Source organism: Lycium barbarum, chromosome 11, assembly GCF_019175385.1.
Source record: "Lycium barbarum isolate Lr01 chromosome 11, ASM1917538v2, whole genome shotgun sequence".
NCBI classification, from domain to species: Eukaryota; Viridiplantae; Streptophyta; class Magnoliopsida; order Solanales; family Solanaceae; genus Lycium; species Lycium barbarum.
In genome coordinates this window covers 121,836,606-121,852,938 of record NC_083347.1, presented here as the reverse complement: position 1 = coordinate 121,852,938, position 16,333 = coordinate 121,836,606, and the positions used below count along the sequence as shown (strand labels likewise).

Sequence of the window (16,333 nt, the reverse complement as noted above, 5' to 3'; positions counted from 1 at the left end):
TTAAAACATAAAGGTTTTTTTTTTTTTTGACAAGGAGATTCGACAACCCATATATATGTAAATAAAATCATTTCTATCTTATTACACAATCTAATTTTTCAACTAACGGGATTCAATTGAATACCCTTGCACCCCTCTACCTGCGCCCCTGATCTAGAGGTTAATAAGTTTAGGGGAATCCATCCCAATACAGCCTATGTTTTTCCTCTTGGACAGATTGAGCCATACAATTAATAGTATCTTGGAGGTCAGGCTTACCCCCCCCCCCCCCCACCCACCTTTCTTTTTGAAACAGTCTAATAAGAAAAGAATGTCACATAAATTAGCATTGGAGTATCTTAGTAAACCAAATTATAAGAGGAAAATTATCTTAGTAAACCAAATTATAAGAGGAAAAGTAAGCAATTCAACAATAAATACAAGGGAATTAAGTATACCACTCACGTTTTTTTCTTTCTAAATGTAATCACCCATTAGAGCTTGGGTGAGCTTTTATTCCATCATAGCAAAAACAGGAGGTGGCAAGCGGTCTTCCATTAATAATGAAAATAATCCTCAATAGGGATAAGAACAAGCAAAGGAGCTAGGTTTTACCTTACCAATCCTAATGAGGTAAACCTTTACTGACTAACAAGCATAAAGAAAATAAGAGATAGAGAGAACTTGGTATACTACGGTTTGTGATTTTCTAGGTGATGACTAAACCTTCATCTCACCATTACTTTTCAAATACTCCACAAAATTTCTAATGTAGGAGTCGTGAAGCTTTCGGTCACCAAAAATAGCAGCAGCCCTTTTTGCTCGAGCTCTTAGCTCTTCCCCTTCCTCTGAAACCATCGCTTCTCTTAATGACATTGCTATGTCATTTCCACTAAACGATCCATTTTCTTCGTTCCTCTTCACTTCGATCGCCAAGCCTTTCTCTACTAGTAATCTTGCATTCAATCCCTGATCGAAAATGAAAGGCAACACCACAAGAACATGCTCATGTTGTAAAGTTTCAATAGTCGAACCCCATCCTGCATGAAAAAGAGATCCTCCAATTGATGAATGTGCCAGAATTTCCTTCTGTGGGGCCCAACCAATGTGCACCAACCCTCTCCCTTCCGTTGCTTCGCCAAAGCCCGATGGCAAAGCATCAACATCATTTGAAGCGCATTCGGGCTTCTGTAATATCCACATAAACGGTAGTCCTGAGAGTCGTACTCCGTTTGCTATTTCATATAGTTGATTCTTACTAAATTTGCATTCACTCAGCATCATTAGGCAAAAGGCTCCTATCATCAAGTTTTGGCAATGGAAACTCCACTAAATTTACTAGTGGTGCTAAGTTGGGGGGAATTTTGGGAAGTCTCTTAATGTTTTTGGGAGTAGAAATGAAAGAGACATTAAATCCTTCTTTGGCTAAAGCTATAGAAAGCTGGAAAAATGGCTGCATGTGACCAAATGCTAACCATGGCAACATTGCAACATGAACAACGCCATCTTTTCTCATGTTCATTGTTTTGTTTGTTTGAATGCACTTTTTGCTCTATGTTTTTTCAAGTGCATAGTGAGGGAAAGACGTCCCTCTCTATATATATTGAATTGTGATTTAATTAGGTTACTTAAATGACAATATGGTAGGTAATCTTTTTATCTAATACCTATATCATTCCACTGGGAAAGTTATTTATCTTTTTCCTTTTTAAATTATGATTTAGGTGACTTAAATGGTAATGGCAGGTAATATAATCTATCGCGCGCGCGCACATATATATATATATATACACAATTCTGGACTAAAGAGAGTGGTGTGACACTCTCTATGACTAGAAAAGTCATTTATCTTTTTCTTTTAAATTTATTACTTAAGTAGGTGACTTAAATGACAATGGCAAATAATCTATCTATATATCCATGTAATTCTGGACATAAGAGAAGTGACATGACACTTTTTAAGACAAGAAAAGTCATTTATTTTGTTCCCTTTTCACTAAAAGCTTAATTAAGTTGTTAGAAAGAGTATACTTATATTTACTTAACCATATTCTCAATCATCACAAATCACCTAAAGTGAGAGAAAATTTAAAATTCTAAAAGGGAGTAGAAAAGTAATCCCTTTATGAGATATTGATTTCGTATGAGCTCCCGGAGCTTTGATCTAGTGGTAAGAGCGCAACACGTGATGTATCGGTTAGGCGCACGTCACGAGTTCAAACCCTGCTCTAGATAATATTCTAGTAAAGTGGAGAAGGCTGGAGGGGCGGGCTCACTATCCTATTTTAAAAAAGATGGCGGGCCCATTATCCTATTTTAAAAAAGATTTTGTAAGGACAAATATGGTTCCATATCCGAGAAAGAATAGAAACGATTAATTAAATTGTGTTAATTAGTTCAGCAATCTGGAACTAAAGAAATGCAGGGCAATTCTCCCTTGGCAAGAAAAATATTATGCATAACGCATAGGTTTCTTGCTAAAGGAGAATAGCCTGTTATTCTTGTGCTCCAATTCTTGCTAAAGGTGATTTTTGTTGATTTGTTCAACAATCTAGAATTAAAGAAATGCAAGGCAATTCTCCCTTGGCAAGAAAAAAAATTTATACATAAGCATTACTTTCTTGCCAAAGGAGAATAGCCTGCTATTCTTGTGCTCCAATTCTTAAAATTTCCTTGTGACACTTCATATTTGTGCACCACCATATATATAGTCACTTGAAATTCGCATAATTCATTTGGATATGCTAAAGAAAAGAATGCCATGTGGCTATTAAAGGATCTTTACTTTCCCATACATGAGAGGCCAATAGAACATATAACTCCATCATGACTTCGCTATCTTCTCATTTTTTAAATTATAAGGAAGTAAATATACAAAAAGATAAAAAAGATTTAACATCTATTATATATATAGAGAAAATAATTTCAGCTTCACAATGTAACTCTCTGTAAGAAGATTATGGATGAACCCCCTTGCGGCGAGGCGATAGCTTTTAAGGGAAATGCCCAAATTTTCTCCTTGTACTGTATAAAATTGTTTGATTTTGCTTCATTATACTTTGGTCGATTCATAACCTTGCCGTTATATATCAAAATGTCTCGTATTTGCTATTGCCTTTAATGGAGCTCCATCGTAAAATGGGGGGACTCCACACGTCCAATGTTTTTGAGAAAAGATAGTACAAATTTACTCTTCAACTTTTGGCTACAATTTACCCCAGATTGGCGTCCCTTTAGGGGTCAAGGGAAGAAATAAAATTTTATTTCAGACACAAGTAATATTAGACCAGAAGTTTAACGACCGCACAAAATTGCTCAATTTGGAATTGTATATAGCTGTCACTTTCATTGTCAAAACGAGAATGCCTTTCTATAGAAAACTTGGCTCCTAATATTGGGCATCCTAAGAAAACAAGAAAGCATATAAACCAAATTATAGATTCATTTCAATATAATACAAAACGTATCATTCTTTTAGAACGGATTAATAAGAAATAATGTCACATAAACTGAAATAGAAAGAGTAATATCTTATTAAACCAAATTATAGATTCATTTCAATATAATACTTGAAAAGCAAGAGCAAGTAAGATTATATCATCATATTGAAATGCATTGGGCGCATAGACATTTATTTGTAATTTGCTAGTTGATGACTAAGCCTTCATCTCACCATTACTTTTCAAATACTCGACAAAATTTCTAACATAGGAGTCTTGAAGCTTGCGGTCACCAAAAATAGCAGCAGCCTTTTTTTCTCGAGCTCTTAGCTCTTCCCCTTCCTCTGAAACCATAGCTTCTCTTAATAACATTGCTATGTCATTTCCACTAAGCGATCCATCTTCTTCGTTCCTCTTCACTTCAATCGCCACGCCTTTCTCTACTAGTAACCTTGCATTCAATCCCTGATCATAAACGAAAGGCAACACCACAAGAACATGACCATGTTGTAAAGTTTCAATGGCCGAACCCCATCCGTGAAAAAGAGAGACCCTCCAATTGATGAATGTGCAAGAATTTCCTTCTGTGGGGCCCAACCAATGTGGACCAACCCTCTCCCCTCAGTCGCTTTGCCAAAGCCCGATGGCAAAGCCTCAGCATCGTTAGAAGACCATTTGGGCTTCTGAATTATCCACATAAATGGTAGTTCTGAGAGTTGGACTCCGTTTGCTATTTCATATAGTTGATCCTTACTAAATTTACATTCACTCCCATCACAAACACAACGGATCTTGGCTTTTGTCGGTCGAGCCATTTGGAAATGTTCTGCCAATCTGGCTGACCGGCAAGAGTTCTTTCATCCAGGGGTAATATTTCTTCGGGTGGAAGCAATCCGATCGGAATAACTGGCTTCCCATAGATTCTTTTATGCGTCTCTAAGTAAGCTCCTTCCACTTCAGTGCAAGTACGTATAGCCACAATTCTATATGCGTCGTCTATTGGATCATGTCCCACAAAAGTTTCGCGTGTAGCACTCTCTCCAATTTGTAGGACAGTTATCATTTTCATAGCTTCGAATTTTCGGAAAGCGACCATAGAAGGGAAATCCACCCATGGTGGTAGTGTTGTCAAAAGTTTAAGTGATGGCTTTGATCTTTGTAGGGCCGGGCGGGGCTGGGGTCGAGGCTTTTGGGACCCGAAGAAGACCCTTAAAGCAGCATTGAAGACGCTGAAGCTAATGAGGGGATATCAAGATCTCGAACGATCTCAACTATCCAATTGGCGTTAAAATGGACGATGATCCAATCTGGCCTTTCACGCGCGATGAATCGCTTGATTGGCTCTTGAAGGAGATCATAAGCTACTTTTAAATAGCCTATTTTCTCATAAGGAATGTCAACAGATGCCTCAGCATCATCAGGCAAATCATCAACTTCTGGCAATGGAAATTCAACTAAATTTACTAATGATGCTAAATTAATGGGAACTTTAGGGAGTCTCTTAATATTTTTGGGGGTGGAAAGGAAAGAAACGTGAACTCCTTCTTTGGCTAGAGCTATAGAAAGTTGAAAAAAGGGCTGCATGTGACCAAATGCTAACCATGGCAACATTACAACATGAACAACACCATCGTTTCTCATGTTCATTGTTTTGTTTGTTTGAATGAAACCTTTTGCTCTATCTTGTTTCAAGTGCATAGTGAGAAAAAAATTGACGTCCCTCTACATATATTGAATTATGATTTAATTAGATCAGATTACTTAAATTAAAATGACAGGTAATCTATTTATCTATATATCTAAACAATTCTACTAGGAAAGTCACTGAATTATGATTTATTTAGGTTACTTAAATGAAAATGGCAGGTAATCTATTTATCTATATATCTATATCATTCTACTAGGAAAGTCATTTATCTTTTCCTTTTTATATTTTGATTTAGGTGACTTAAATGATAATGGCAAATAACATATCTATATCTATCTATCTAATTGGAGATAAGAGAGGTGATGTGGCACTCTCTACGACTAGAAATGTCATTTATATATGTATATATTTTTTTATTATGATTAATTAGGTGACTTAAATAATAGTTTTAGGTAATCTATTTATACATCTATATTATTACGGAGAGATGATGTGGCATTTTCTATGACTAGGAAAGTCATTTGTCTTTTTCTTTTTTAAATTATGATTTGGGTGATTAGTTAAATGATAATGACAGGTAATTCTATCTACATTTGTATATTTTTGGACTTAAAGAGAGATGACATGGCACTCTCTATGTCTGGGAAAGTCATTTATCTTTTTTTTTTTTTAAAAAAAAAAAACTATGAATTAATTAGGTGACTTAAATGATAATGCCAAGTAATCCATCTTTCTATATATCTGTCTTTTTAAATCTATATAATTGTTAGAGAGAGTATATTTTTATTTGATTATTCATATTCTTGTACTCCAATTCTTGAAATTTCCTTGACATACTTCATATTTGTTCACCATCATTTATATAGTCACTTCATTCGCATAATTCACTTGGATATATGCTGAAGAAAAGAATGTCATATGGCTATTGTCTATATTAAAAGAACCTTAACATACCCATGGTGGCCAATAGAACATACAACTCCATCATGACTTTGTTATCGTCTTGTATTTTAGTGTATAAAAATGTAAATATACAAAGAAACTAATGAGATTTAACATCTACTATATATATAGAGAGAAAATAGTTATAGCCTTACAATGTAATTCTCTGTATAAGGAGATTCTTATGAACCCCCTTGCAGCGAGGCGATGACGTTGAGGGGAAATGTCCAATTTGCCCCTCGTACTAGATAAATTTTTCAAGTTTGCTTCGTTACACTTTTGTTCGGTTCATAACCTTGCCGTTATATATCAAATTGTTTCGCCTTTACTGTTGCCTTTAATGGAGATCCAATGCGTTAAATGGATGGACTCCACATGTCCAAATTTTTTGAGAAAAATGATATTACAAATTTACCCCTCAACCTTTTACTACGATTAAAATTACCCTCAGATTGGCGTCCCATTAGGGGATCAACGGCAAAAATAACGACACAATTAATATTAGATCAAAGGTTTGATGACAGAACAAAATTGCTCAATTTGGAATTGTATATAGGTGTTTATATTGCACGATGTAGAAACTACACAATCTTGACTTGTTCCCTTCATTCACCAAGAGAGAATATATATAGGATACAATCTTGAACCCTAGGATCTCTCCAGATCTTAGTGAAGCAAGGAAACTAAGATCCTAGTGAAACAAGGACACTAACTAATATATGGTAAGTATCTCCCTACAAATATGCTACCAAATAATATCAAATAATACAATGATATTATACCGCAATACCCCCCCTCCCCCCCTCAAGTTGGAGCATGGGAATCAAAAATGCCCAACTTGGAAAGCAAGAAGTCAAACTGAGTTTTGCCGAGAGCTTTGGTAAAAATGTCTGCCATTTGTGAAGATGTTGGAACGTGTGACGGAGAAATCAAACCTTCATTAATTGCATCACTAACAAAGTGACAGTCTACCTTAATGTGCTTTGTTCGTTTATGAAAAACCGGATTTTTTGCAATGTGCAAAGCGGACTGACTATCACAAAACAATTTGATCGCATTGGGATATTGTATACCTAAACTCAACAACAGACCTCTCAGCAACTTCAACTCACAAGTGACCGCAGCCATGGACCTATATTCAGCTTCTGCAGAAGATCTAGAAACTGTGTGCTGCTTCTTTATCTTCCAAGAGATGGGAGATTGACCTAGAAATACTAGCCAACCTGTCAACGAACGACGAGTAAGCGGACAAGCCGCCCAATCAGAATCACACCATCCCTGCAAAGTCAACTCACTGTCGGCACGTAACAAAATACCCTGTCCTAGTGTGGCTTTCAAATAACAGACCACTCGTAAGGTTGCTTCCCAATGCTCAATCCGGGGTTCTTGCATGATTTGAGATAAAATATGAACAGAATATGCCAAGTCCAGTCGAGTGACCCCCAAATAAATCAAACGCACGACTAATCTACGGTAAACCTCCGGATCCGACAACAAATCTCCATTTGCAAGGCCAAGTTTATGATTTTGCTCAATAGGGAACCCACTTGGCTTTACACCTAACAATCCTGCTTCAGAGACAATATCAAGAGTATACTTGCGTTGACACAAAAACAACCCTGATGAACTACAAGCTACTTCAATATCCAAAAAATATTTGAGAGACCCAAGGTCTTTCATTTTGAAACAGTCACTCAAATAGGCTTTGAAAGTTGCAAGTGCAGCGGAATAATTCCCAAAAATAATAAGATCATCATCATAAACCAAGATATTAATCTGAATATTCCCTCTAGTAAATGTAAAAAGAGAATAATCCGAATAAGATTGAAGGAAACCGTACCCTTTCAAAGCAGTCACCAATTTTGCAAACCAACATCTAGGGGCCTGTTTCAACCCATATAACGATTTGCGCAAACGACACACCAACGTAGGAAGGCTCGAACAGTAGTCATCTTGGTGACCGGAGCAAAAGTTTCATTATAGTCAATCCCCGCTTGTTAATGATTTTCCAACACAACCAAGCACGATTTGAGCCGTTCCACATCTCCATTTGACAAAAACTTGATCTTGTACACCCATTGATTACCAAGTGCTTTCTTACCCGGAGGAAGATGTTCCAAAGTCCATGTACCATTGTCTTCCAATGCACGCATCTCTTCTTTCATTGAACGTCTCCAACCTTCGTGTTTCATGGCTTCTTTGAAGGTCTTAGGATCCTTACTCGAAATAATAGCTGCAAGAAACTTACGATAATTTACAGAAAAATTGTCACAATTAATATAGTGTGCTAAAGGATAGGGAGTACCTGAGGAGTGATTGTTAACCGGAGTTGTAGGAGACGGACTATTAGCAAAAACTGAGTGTGTCACATAATCACGAAGCACAACAGAGGGAAATTTCTCCCGAAAAACACGCCCCAAGCCACCTTCCACATCTGTGACTGGGGCATGGTGTTGCTGCCCCCCCCCCCCCCCCCCCGCTCCCAGCGAGCGCTGGGTTCCCAGCGGGCTGTGCAATGGCTGTTGGCAGCCGCTCAGCGTCGCTGCCAGCGGGCTAGACAGTGGCCGTTGGCTGCAGCTCGGCCTGGCTACCAGCAGGCGCTGGTTGGGCTGTGGTTTGCGGCTGCTGCTCGGCAGCCTCCGAACTATCAACTTCGCCACCTAATTCATCCCCGTACACCATAAAATCACGATCAATTTCAGCACCCTCATCAAAAAGACTAGACGAAACATTAACATCTTTTGGACAAGCAAAAGGAAACGCATCCTCCACAAACTTTACAAGACAAAAAATTCCTTCGTATCAAGATCAAACAACCGCCACCCCTTCTTACCAAATGGATATCCCACAAACAAACACTTTCTGCTCCGACTAGCAAATTTGTCCCCCTGAGTTTTTTGATTATGAGTAAAGCACAAACACCCAGAAGTACGAATAGCATCAAAAGAAGGAGGTTTATTGAATAAAATTTCAAAAGGTGTTTTATTTTCCAATTTGGGTGTGGGGGTATGATTTATGAGATGAGATGCAGCAAAAAAACATTCACCCAGAAAAAAAAAAAATAGGCAAATTGGCCTAAAATTTTAGAGCCCTCGCAACATTCAACATATATTTATGCTTCCTCTCTACTCTCCCATTCTGTTGTGGAGTACCCACACAAGAGGTTTGAAACAAAATACCAGTGGCGGTAAAATAATCGATCAAACAATTAAATTCGGTACCATTATCACTTTGTACAACTTTAATTGTTTGATTAAATTGTCGATCAACCATAGCAACAAAAGCCATAAAAATCGGAAACACTTCTATTTAATCAACCAACAAGTAAATCCAAACAGCTCCGGAAAAATCATCAACAATTGTTAAAAAATACGAGCTCCGCACGACGAAACATGGTGATATGGGCACCACAAATCACAATGTATTTTCTCAAATATTCTAGATGTTTTATTATCACTTAAAGGAAATTTGTCTCTAGGATGCTTAGCACGTAAACATACTTCACAATCCTTTGCTAAACTACTCTTATCACTACTGACATGAGGAAGCAACTTAACTACTCTCTCGGAAGGATGCCCCAATCGTCGATGCCACAATTCCAATGCGAACGTTGCCACGACAGTAGACACATGTTCCACCGCGTCCGGTTTGCTAAAATAGTATAGTCCGTCCCTCCTAACTCCCTTTCCAATCAGCTCCTTCAGTGGTCCTGAATAGCACACATAAAAGAATTAAAAGAGACAATAGTATGTAAATTATCAGTAAGTTGAGGGACGGAGAGTAAGTTGCACCGTAAATAAGGCACATAAAGGACATGACGTAAGGTGATTTTATCTGATAGTCGAACAGAGCCTTCCAAAGAAGCAAGCACCTTTTCACCATTAGGCAAACCAACAGGACAATCAACAGTATGGACATCAAACAACCAAGATTTCTCACTGGTAACATGATGAGTAGCACCAGTGTCAATAATCCAAGAAAAAACATCAAACTTACCATTCAAGCGATTTTCTGGAATTGTAGCATTACCAAAAAATGCCGTAATAGCCTTCCATTGATCAGAAGTAAAGTGCTGACCCACAACAGCGTTATTTGATGCGGTTGTTACACAATTTGCCACGGGTGAAGGCGTGGAGGTGCTGTCGGGCGTGGCAGTTGCACGCAGCAAGCCACAACCTTGACCAGCGGAAGACAGCCTGCCATTCTTTTCAGTCCACCCTTCGGGATAACCCACGATGTCATAACACTTACTAACATCATGACCACGCTTCTTGCAATGAGAGCACACCAAAAGTGACCAACACTTTTCAGTCACATGTCCTACCTTCTTGCAAAGTGAGCACACAGGACGATCTGCAGAACCACAACCCCGTCCTGCAGTAGCACGAACCGAAAATCCAAGAGCCTCGGTCGGCTGTGTCTCGGATTCGTGTTTGGCCGTACGAACACGCTCCTCTTGAATCACAAGCTGATAAACCCTATCAAGACTTGGTAACGGATCTTGAGACAATATATTAGTCCGCAACGAAGAGTAATACTCGGAATACAAACCCATCAGAAAATCATGAAGTTTAGATTGCTCACGACGAACCTCATGTAAACGACCTGCCGTACAACCGGAGCAACAAGTACAAGAAATCAGGGGCTCATGATGATCCAATTCTTGCCATAGAGCATGTAATTTTCTGTAATATACGGACACTGACATGGTTTTGGTATGTTCACATTTAGCTAGGGAAGACCGAAGCTGTTGAACTCGTGGTCCATTAGTCTGCGCAAACCTCCTTTTAAGGTGATCCCAAAAGGGTTTGACCTCCTTAAATTTTGACAAGGAAGATTTAACATCAGCATCAATGGTATTTGTGATCCAAGATATTAACATGGCGTTAATTGCAGTCCAATCGGACTTTGTACCAAGAGGTTGCGGTTGAGTGATAGTGCCGTCCAAGAACTCAAATTTACGGCGTGCCTCCAACGCCGTTTGTATGTCGGCTGCCCATTCATTAAAATTGTCGTCCTTGAAACGAGTAGGCGTGTTATAGTCCCCGGGTCGGTCTTGAGGACCGAGAAAATAGGGAGAATTAGACTCAATTTTGGGTGGTGGTGGAGGAGGTACGGCGTCACCAGCCATGGTAATTTACGATGAAGAGAAGAAAAAAAAAACGTGTGGCCTGATACCATGTAGAAACTACACAATCTTGACTTGTTCCCTTCATTCACCATGAGAGAATATATATAGGATACAATCTTGAACCCTAGGATCTCTCCAGATCCTAGTGAAACAAGGAAACTAACTAATATATGGTAAGTATCTCCCTACAAATATGCTAACAAATAATATCAAATAATACAAAGATATTATACCGCAATACACGGACTATACAAAAATACACTACTTTTAGATAATCTGATACATAACCATCGGTATTTTTTTGAAGAGTTCGAAACAACATAGGTTGGCGTCACTTTCATTCTCAAAAGGAGAACGCCTTTCCATAGAAAATTTGGCTCCTAATGTCGGACATCCTAAGATAACAAGAAAACATATACCAATAAATGCCATTAAGACTATATAACAGCTATATAATCTCATGACTTTAATTTCTTTTTTCATGGAATCTTGGTCAAAAGCTTTAGAGATCTCTGCCTTTTACCCTTTTGAGATATTATGCTGCACAAAAATAAAGATTGGACATAGGTTTTTTGTTGCTTTATCAGAAGTGTCACAATGATTTGTTAATAGTGACATATTCTGATCATAAACTCTAAAATACACTTACTTCTAATTGGAAGGTCAAGATATTCCAATGATATTCTACCTCTTTTTTTACTAGTTATATATGAAAAACTTGGAAACTTGTAAAAATAGAGGAAGGGGACAAGAAAAGGAACTCTTTTTTCATTACCAAACAAGAGAAAAGGTCCAGATTCGTCTTCGTATTTTGTGTAAAGGCCGAGCTTTATCTTTTGTTAAAAGTTTGATTCATTCATGTCTTCGCCACAATGTTGACTGAATATTTGCCCTAATTAGTCACTAATGGACCTATATTATATAGGGAAAAGGTCTTAAAATTGTTCTTCTTGGTTAGAGAAAGATCTAGTCATCTAGCCTTGACATCCAGCGAAATAGATTACACAAAGATTGCACTCGTTTCCATTGCACATCCTTTTACCACGTCAGCGCTGGTCAGTCCATCATCAATCATTTTACTTGACTCATCAGCCTAGATAACCGTTAAATTATTTTTCGGTAGTTAGATTAATATTGCAACGAAAATAAAGAACACAAGGGGAAAATCCCCACCTTTACATTAATACAAAACATACAAAGCACACCCTCACTTGCTATGGCCACAGTTCATCCAAATCCCACTTCCACTCGACAATATCACAAGCCAATCAATGCCACAATAATACTTCTCAAGCCTAATTAGACTCTTGAATACTCTTTTGAAACCCTCACATTTCTTTTTAGCACTTGTAGAATGCCTCACGATTTTCCCACCTCTCTGACTAAGTACAAAGCTACACCTATACTGCCTCCATTTCAATTTATGTGAACTTTTTCGGAGTACGAGGGTCAAACTTTATAACTTTGACCATAAATTTTAACATAGATTTTTCAAGTTTGTAAAAATAAAATTTATATATTTAGAAACTACGTAAAAAGTAGTTTAAGTCATGATAATTTATAATTCAAATAATTTAGAAAAAATGTATGAAAAACATGGCCAAAGAACCACCTCGTAGACTCCCCAAATAGTAGCATGTTCACATAAATTGAAACAGAGGAAATATAACACATCTGACAACCTTTGACTTTTGCAAGCTTGTTGTACCAACTAGGGGGTGGGCATAGTTTGGGTCAACTTGAAATCCAAATCGAAATCCGAATATTTTGTATATTTGGTTTAGATTTTTGGATTATGGATTGGACTTAGGATTTTATTTTTATAATTTTTGAATTTCGGATTGGATATTGGGTTTAGTTCAAACAATTTTATACCTTATATTTAGCCCTACCGAGTCCAATACTAATTATTCCAAAGACAATAGATTAGTATTAGTACGCTACAGCCCTACCCATTAATATATTGCGTCCAATATAAAATTTTCTACCAAATTAAACAATAAAGCTTGCAAAGATGGAGTTTACTTCACTACTTTAAGAATAAGACAGCTTCTAATGAAATAAATGGAGTAATGTAGAATACTATGCGAATTGATACCTCTTGATTTAGTGGTAACAACTCTTGCTGAATCAACATATTTGGTTTCACATTATGCTAAGACCTGTAAATTGGTAACTGCGGCACATGAGTTTCGAATCTAATAAGCTAAGCCTGCCTTGGAGGCTTAAAAGTCAAAACCGAAAATGCAAAATATCCAAACCGATTAACCCGAAATCGAACTTAAAAATTCCAACCCCATCCGAACTTATTTGGATTGTAATTTCTTCCATCCGAAAATCGTAAATCCCAAATTTTCATATTCAATCTGACGGCCCCAACGCCCACCCTAAGTACCAACTCTTTGTTCTAGTCCCATTCATTGTCCCGCATGTTGATTTCGTCCGCACATAGGATCCATGACTAGGTTATCATGCCAACCCCTTTGCTGCCATCCTGCCACGTCCGATGCCAAAGAGCCAAGATAGTCAAAGCCAGATTTCTTTGTTAGTTAAGTACAACTCCTTTCTAATTTGGTAGTCTCGTACGTATTGTAAAGAAGAAGATTCCCGTGAGAGGGTGGATGTAATTCAGCTCGAACGAAGTGAGAAGGCAACTGAAAAGGAGACTCGACCTACAGGGAGAGGGAAAAGGCAAGGAACTTTCAACAGGCATAGTACGAGAGGAAAGAGACCAAGAGCCGTAGTAACGCAAAGGCTGCCCTGTCAAGAATCCCACTGAACCCATTCTCTTATCCAAGGGAAGGAAATCCATTTATGTCGCTAAAGTGTGTGACTATCTAATCTAAAAGTTGAAGATGTTATAGAAATTTCACTTCTCTTTATTTACTTAATAATGTCTTAACATGCCCCTCACGCGTGGGCCCGATTCTTTAAGCCAAGTCCATGAAAATTCTTTTTGATAAATAATGGGAGCCTGGGAGACTCGAATCCAAAACCTCTGTTGCCTGGGAGACTTGAATCCAAAACCTCTGTTTACTCAGATACCGCGTTGAAGTATGTGATCATCTTTTTTATTTCTTAATTATGTCTTCAACACCTTCATTGCGAAAAGTATTATAAGCATTTTATTACATTTTTGTTGATTGTTCAGCAATCTGGAACTGAAGAAACGCAGGGCAATTCTCCCTCGGCAAGAAACAAAGTTATGCTAAAGCATAGCATTCTTGCTAAAGGAGAATAGCCTGCCATTCTTGTGCTACATTAATCTTCAATTCTTGAAATTTCCTTGAGTAGCTTCTCATTTGTTCACCACCATTATATAGTCACTTGACAGTCGCATAATTCATTTGAATATGCTGAAAAAAAGAAGACCATGTGGCTATTTTTGTTAAATGGTCTTTACCTTCACATGAGAGGACAAATACTTCACTATGACTTCATTTTCTTGATTCATTCCTTCCTTTTGTTGAATCAAGATATGCTGAAGAAGCTGCACTGCATATTCCTTCAATCACCTAAATTTATGAAAGGACCAACTTTTCGTTTATGAAAGACTTCTAGGGTGTGTCGCAAATGCAAATTTAGGATTTAAACTCTATAGTTCAATCTTTTAAAATTTTTAGCATTGAACCCATTATATTTTTAAAATAATAGGTTCATGTCTACTATTTACGCATAAATTTATGTATGCTTTGCATTGAAAGTTATGGGTTCATTTGAAACCGTAGTTATAGTGGTACATACACCCTTGCTTTCTATTTCCGCGCTTCAAAACCAGGGAACATATGGCCGGCACCAGATGTCTTAACTTCCACCATGCAAATTCATTTACAGAATACAATACTCATTTGCCCAAAGGGAAAGTTATTTGCATACGATCATACACATATATTTCCTGTGTCTTGTTGTGCATGACACTGTTATTTCTTTTCTAGTTTGTGCTAACAGTGTTCTTTATTTAGTATAATTTCTCAATTCAATTTAATATATTTTATATTACAAATTACGTTACAATCCCCTACTAGTTTATAACACTTCTTATAATAGCATGCATACCAAAGAGTATCTTATAGTAATGTATTTGAACTATCCAATATTAGTGTAAATACTTTAATGTTCTGGAAGTTAGTGATATCTTTAAATATTTGAGCCACAACTCTATGTGTCAAAATCGAAAATATCACACACACGATATTATTTAGTAGCTTAGAAACCCAGTATTTTCTTTTGCACTTTTGGGGTCGTGTGCTCATCCTGATTCCATGAATACTTACAAGACCAACCCACTAAGTCTTGCATGAAGCGGTAGCACTTCAATATTCATATTGGTGAAATTAGCACTACAAAAAAATGAGCAATTTGTGGAGGTTGAAAATTGCAATTCGCGGAGGCTAGTTGCTAAAAGAGGCTAAAAACTCCGTGAATTGCAACTTTCAACCCCGCAAATTACTCATTTTATTTTGTAGTGTAGCTACTATGTCCTTTAGAATAAATTCAACCTCTTCTCGTAACAGTTTGCACTATGGAGTTTGTTACTATGCCTTGTTATTTCAGGCATTTAACACCTCCTTAACTCCTCACATTACAGTATGCAATATATTTGGAATCAAAGCTTTAAAATAGGAAACTTGTGCTTTAGCACAAAGTAACTTGTTATTACCCATTGAACTTGTTTTGTTAGAGTGTATATAACACCTCGTACCTTCGGGCTAAGGTATGAACCTTATGACGGGAATATAATGGAACCAAGATGAGTGAGTATAGGAAGTTTTTCGAAAACCAATCAAGTTATAAGAAGAGTATATGGGCAAAGTATAGTCAAAAGCTACTCGATGGGCCATGTTTTCAAGTAAGTTTGCACAAGGCCTCACTAACGTGAGTAGTCGGAAAAATATATAAGGAATTTGAGAAAACTCAAAAAATGAAAGTTGTAACCCTTTGAAATACTTTTCTAATGATATATGGTGCAGCTCAAACAGAGCTCTATGCTAAGAAATATGCCTGTTTTACTAATGTTGGTCGGAATAGAATTTTCAGATCTCAGGTTTTTTTTTTCCGACTCGAATTGGGACTCCTTATTTTATTATTTTATGAATTAAAAACGTCCTTAACACTACTCTAAACCCTAAGAGACTATTCATTCTCTCTCTAGAGACTATTTATTCTCTCGACCTCCATCCTTAAAAAATCTAG

At 37.3% G+C, this 16,333-nt stretch overlaps 1 protein-coding gene and 1 pseudogene across 1 annotated transcript; both read right to left on the bottom strand.

Moving 5' to 3' along the window:
• Positions 1–534: 534 nt before the first annotated feature.
• On the bottom strand, positions 535–5,060 carry LOC132618874 (UDP-glycosyltransferase 91C1-like; annotated as a pseudogene).
• A 4,649-nt stretch (positions 5,061–9,709) lies between these two features.
• Positions 9,710–13,952, bottom strand: LOC132620247 (uncharacterized). Its single transcript, XM_060334926.1, has 3 exons — positions 13,817–13,952; positions 10,049–11,001; positions 9,710–9,718 (listed from the first exon to the last, which is right to left on the bottom strand). Exons 1-3 carry the CDS (start codon positions 13,950–13,952, stop codon positions 9,710–9,712), a joined length of 1,098 nt encoding a protein of 365 aa, XP_060190909.1.
• Between the last annotated feature and the right edge of the window lie 2,381 nt (positions 13,953–16,333).

Excerpts from the sequence above, each read along its gene's own strand:
- LOC132620247 (XM_060334926.1), bottom strand. The coding sequence starts at position 13,952 with ATGGATTTCCTTCCCTTGGATAAGAGAATGGGTTCAGTGGGATTCTTG. Across the intron at positions 11,002-13,816 it reads CTTGCCTTTTCCCTCTCCCT|CCGACATACAAACGGCGTTG; the intron begins GTAGGTCGAGTC and ends ATGAATGGGCAG.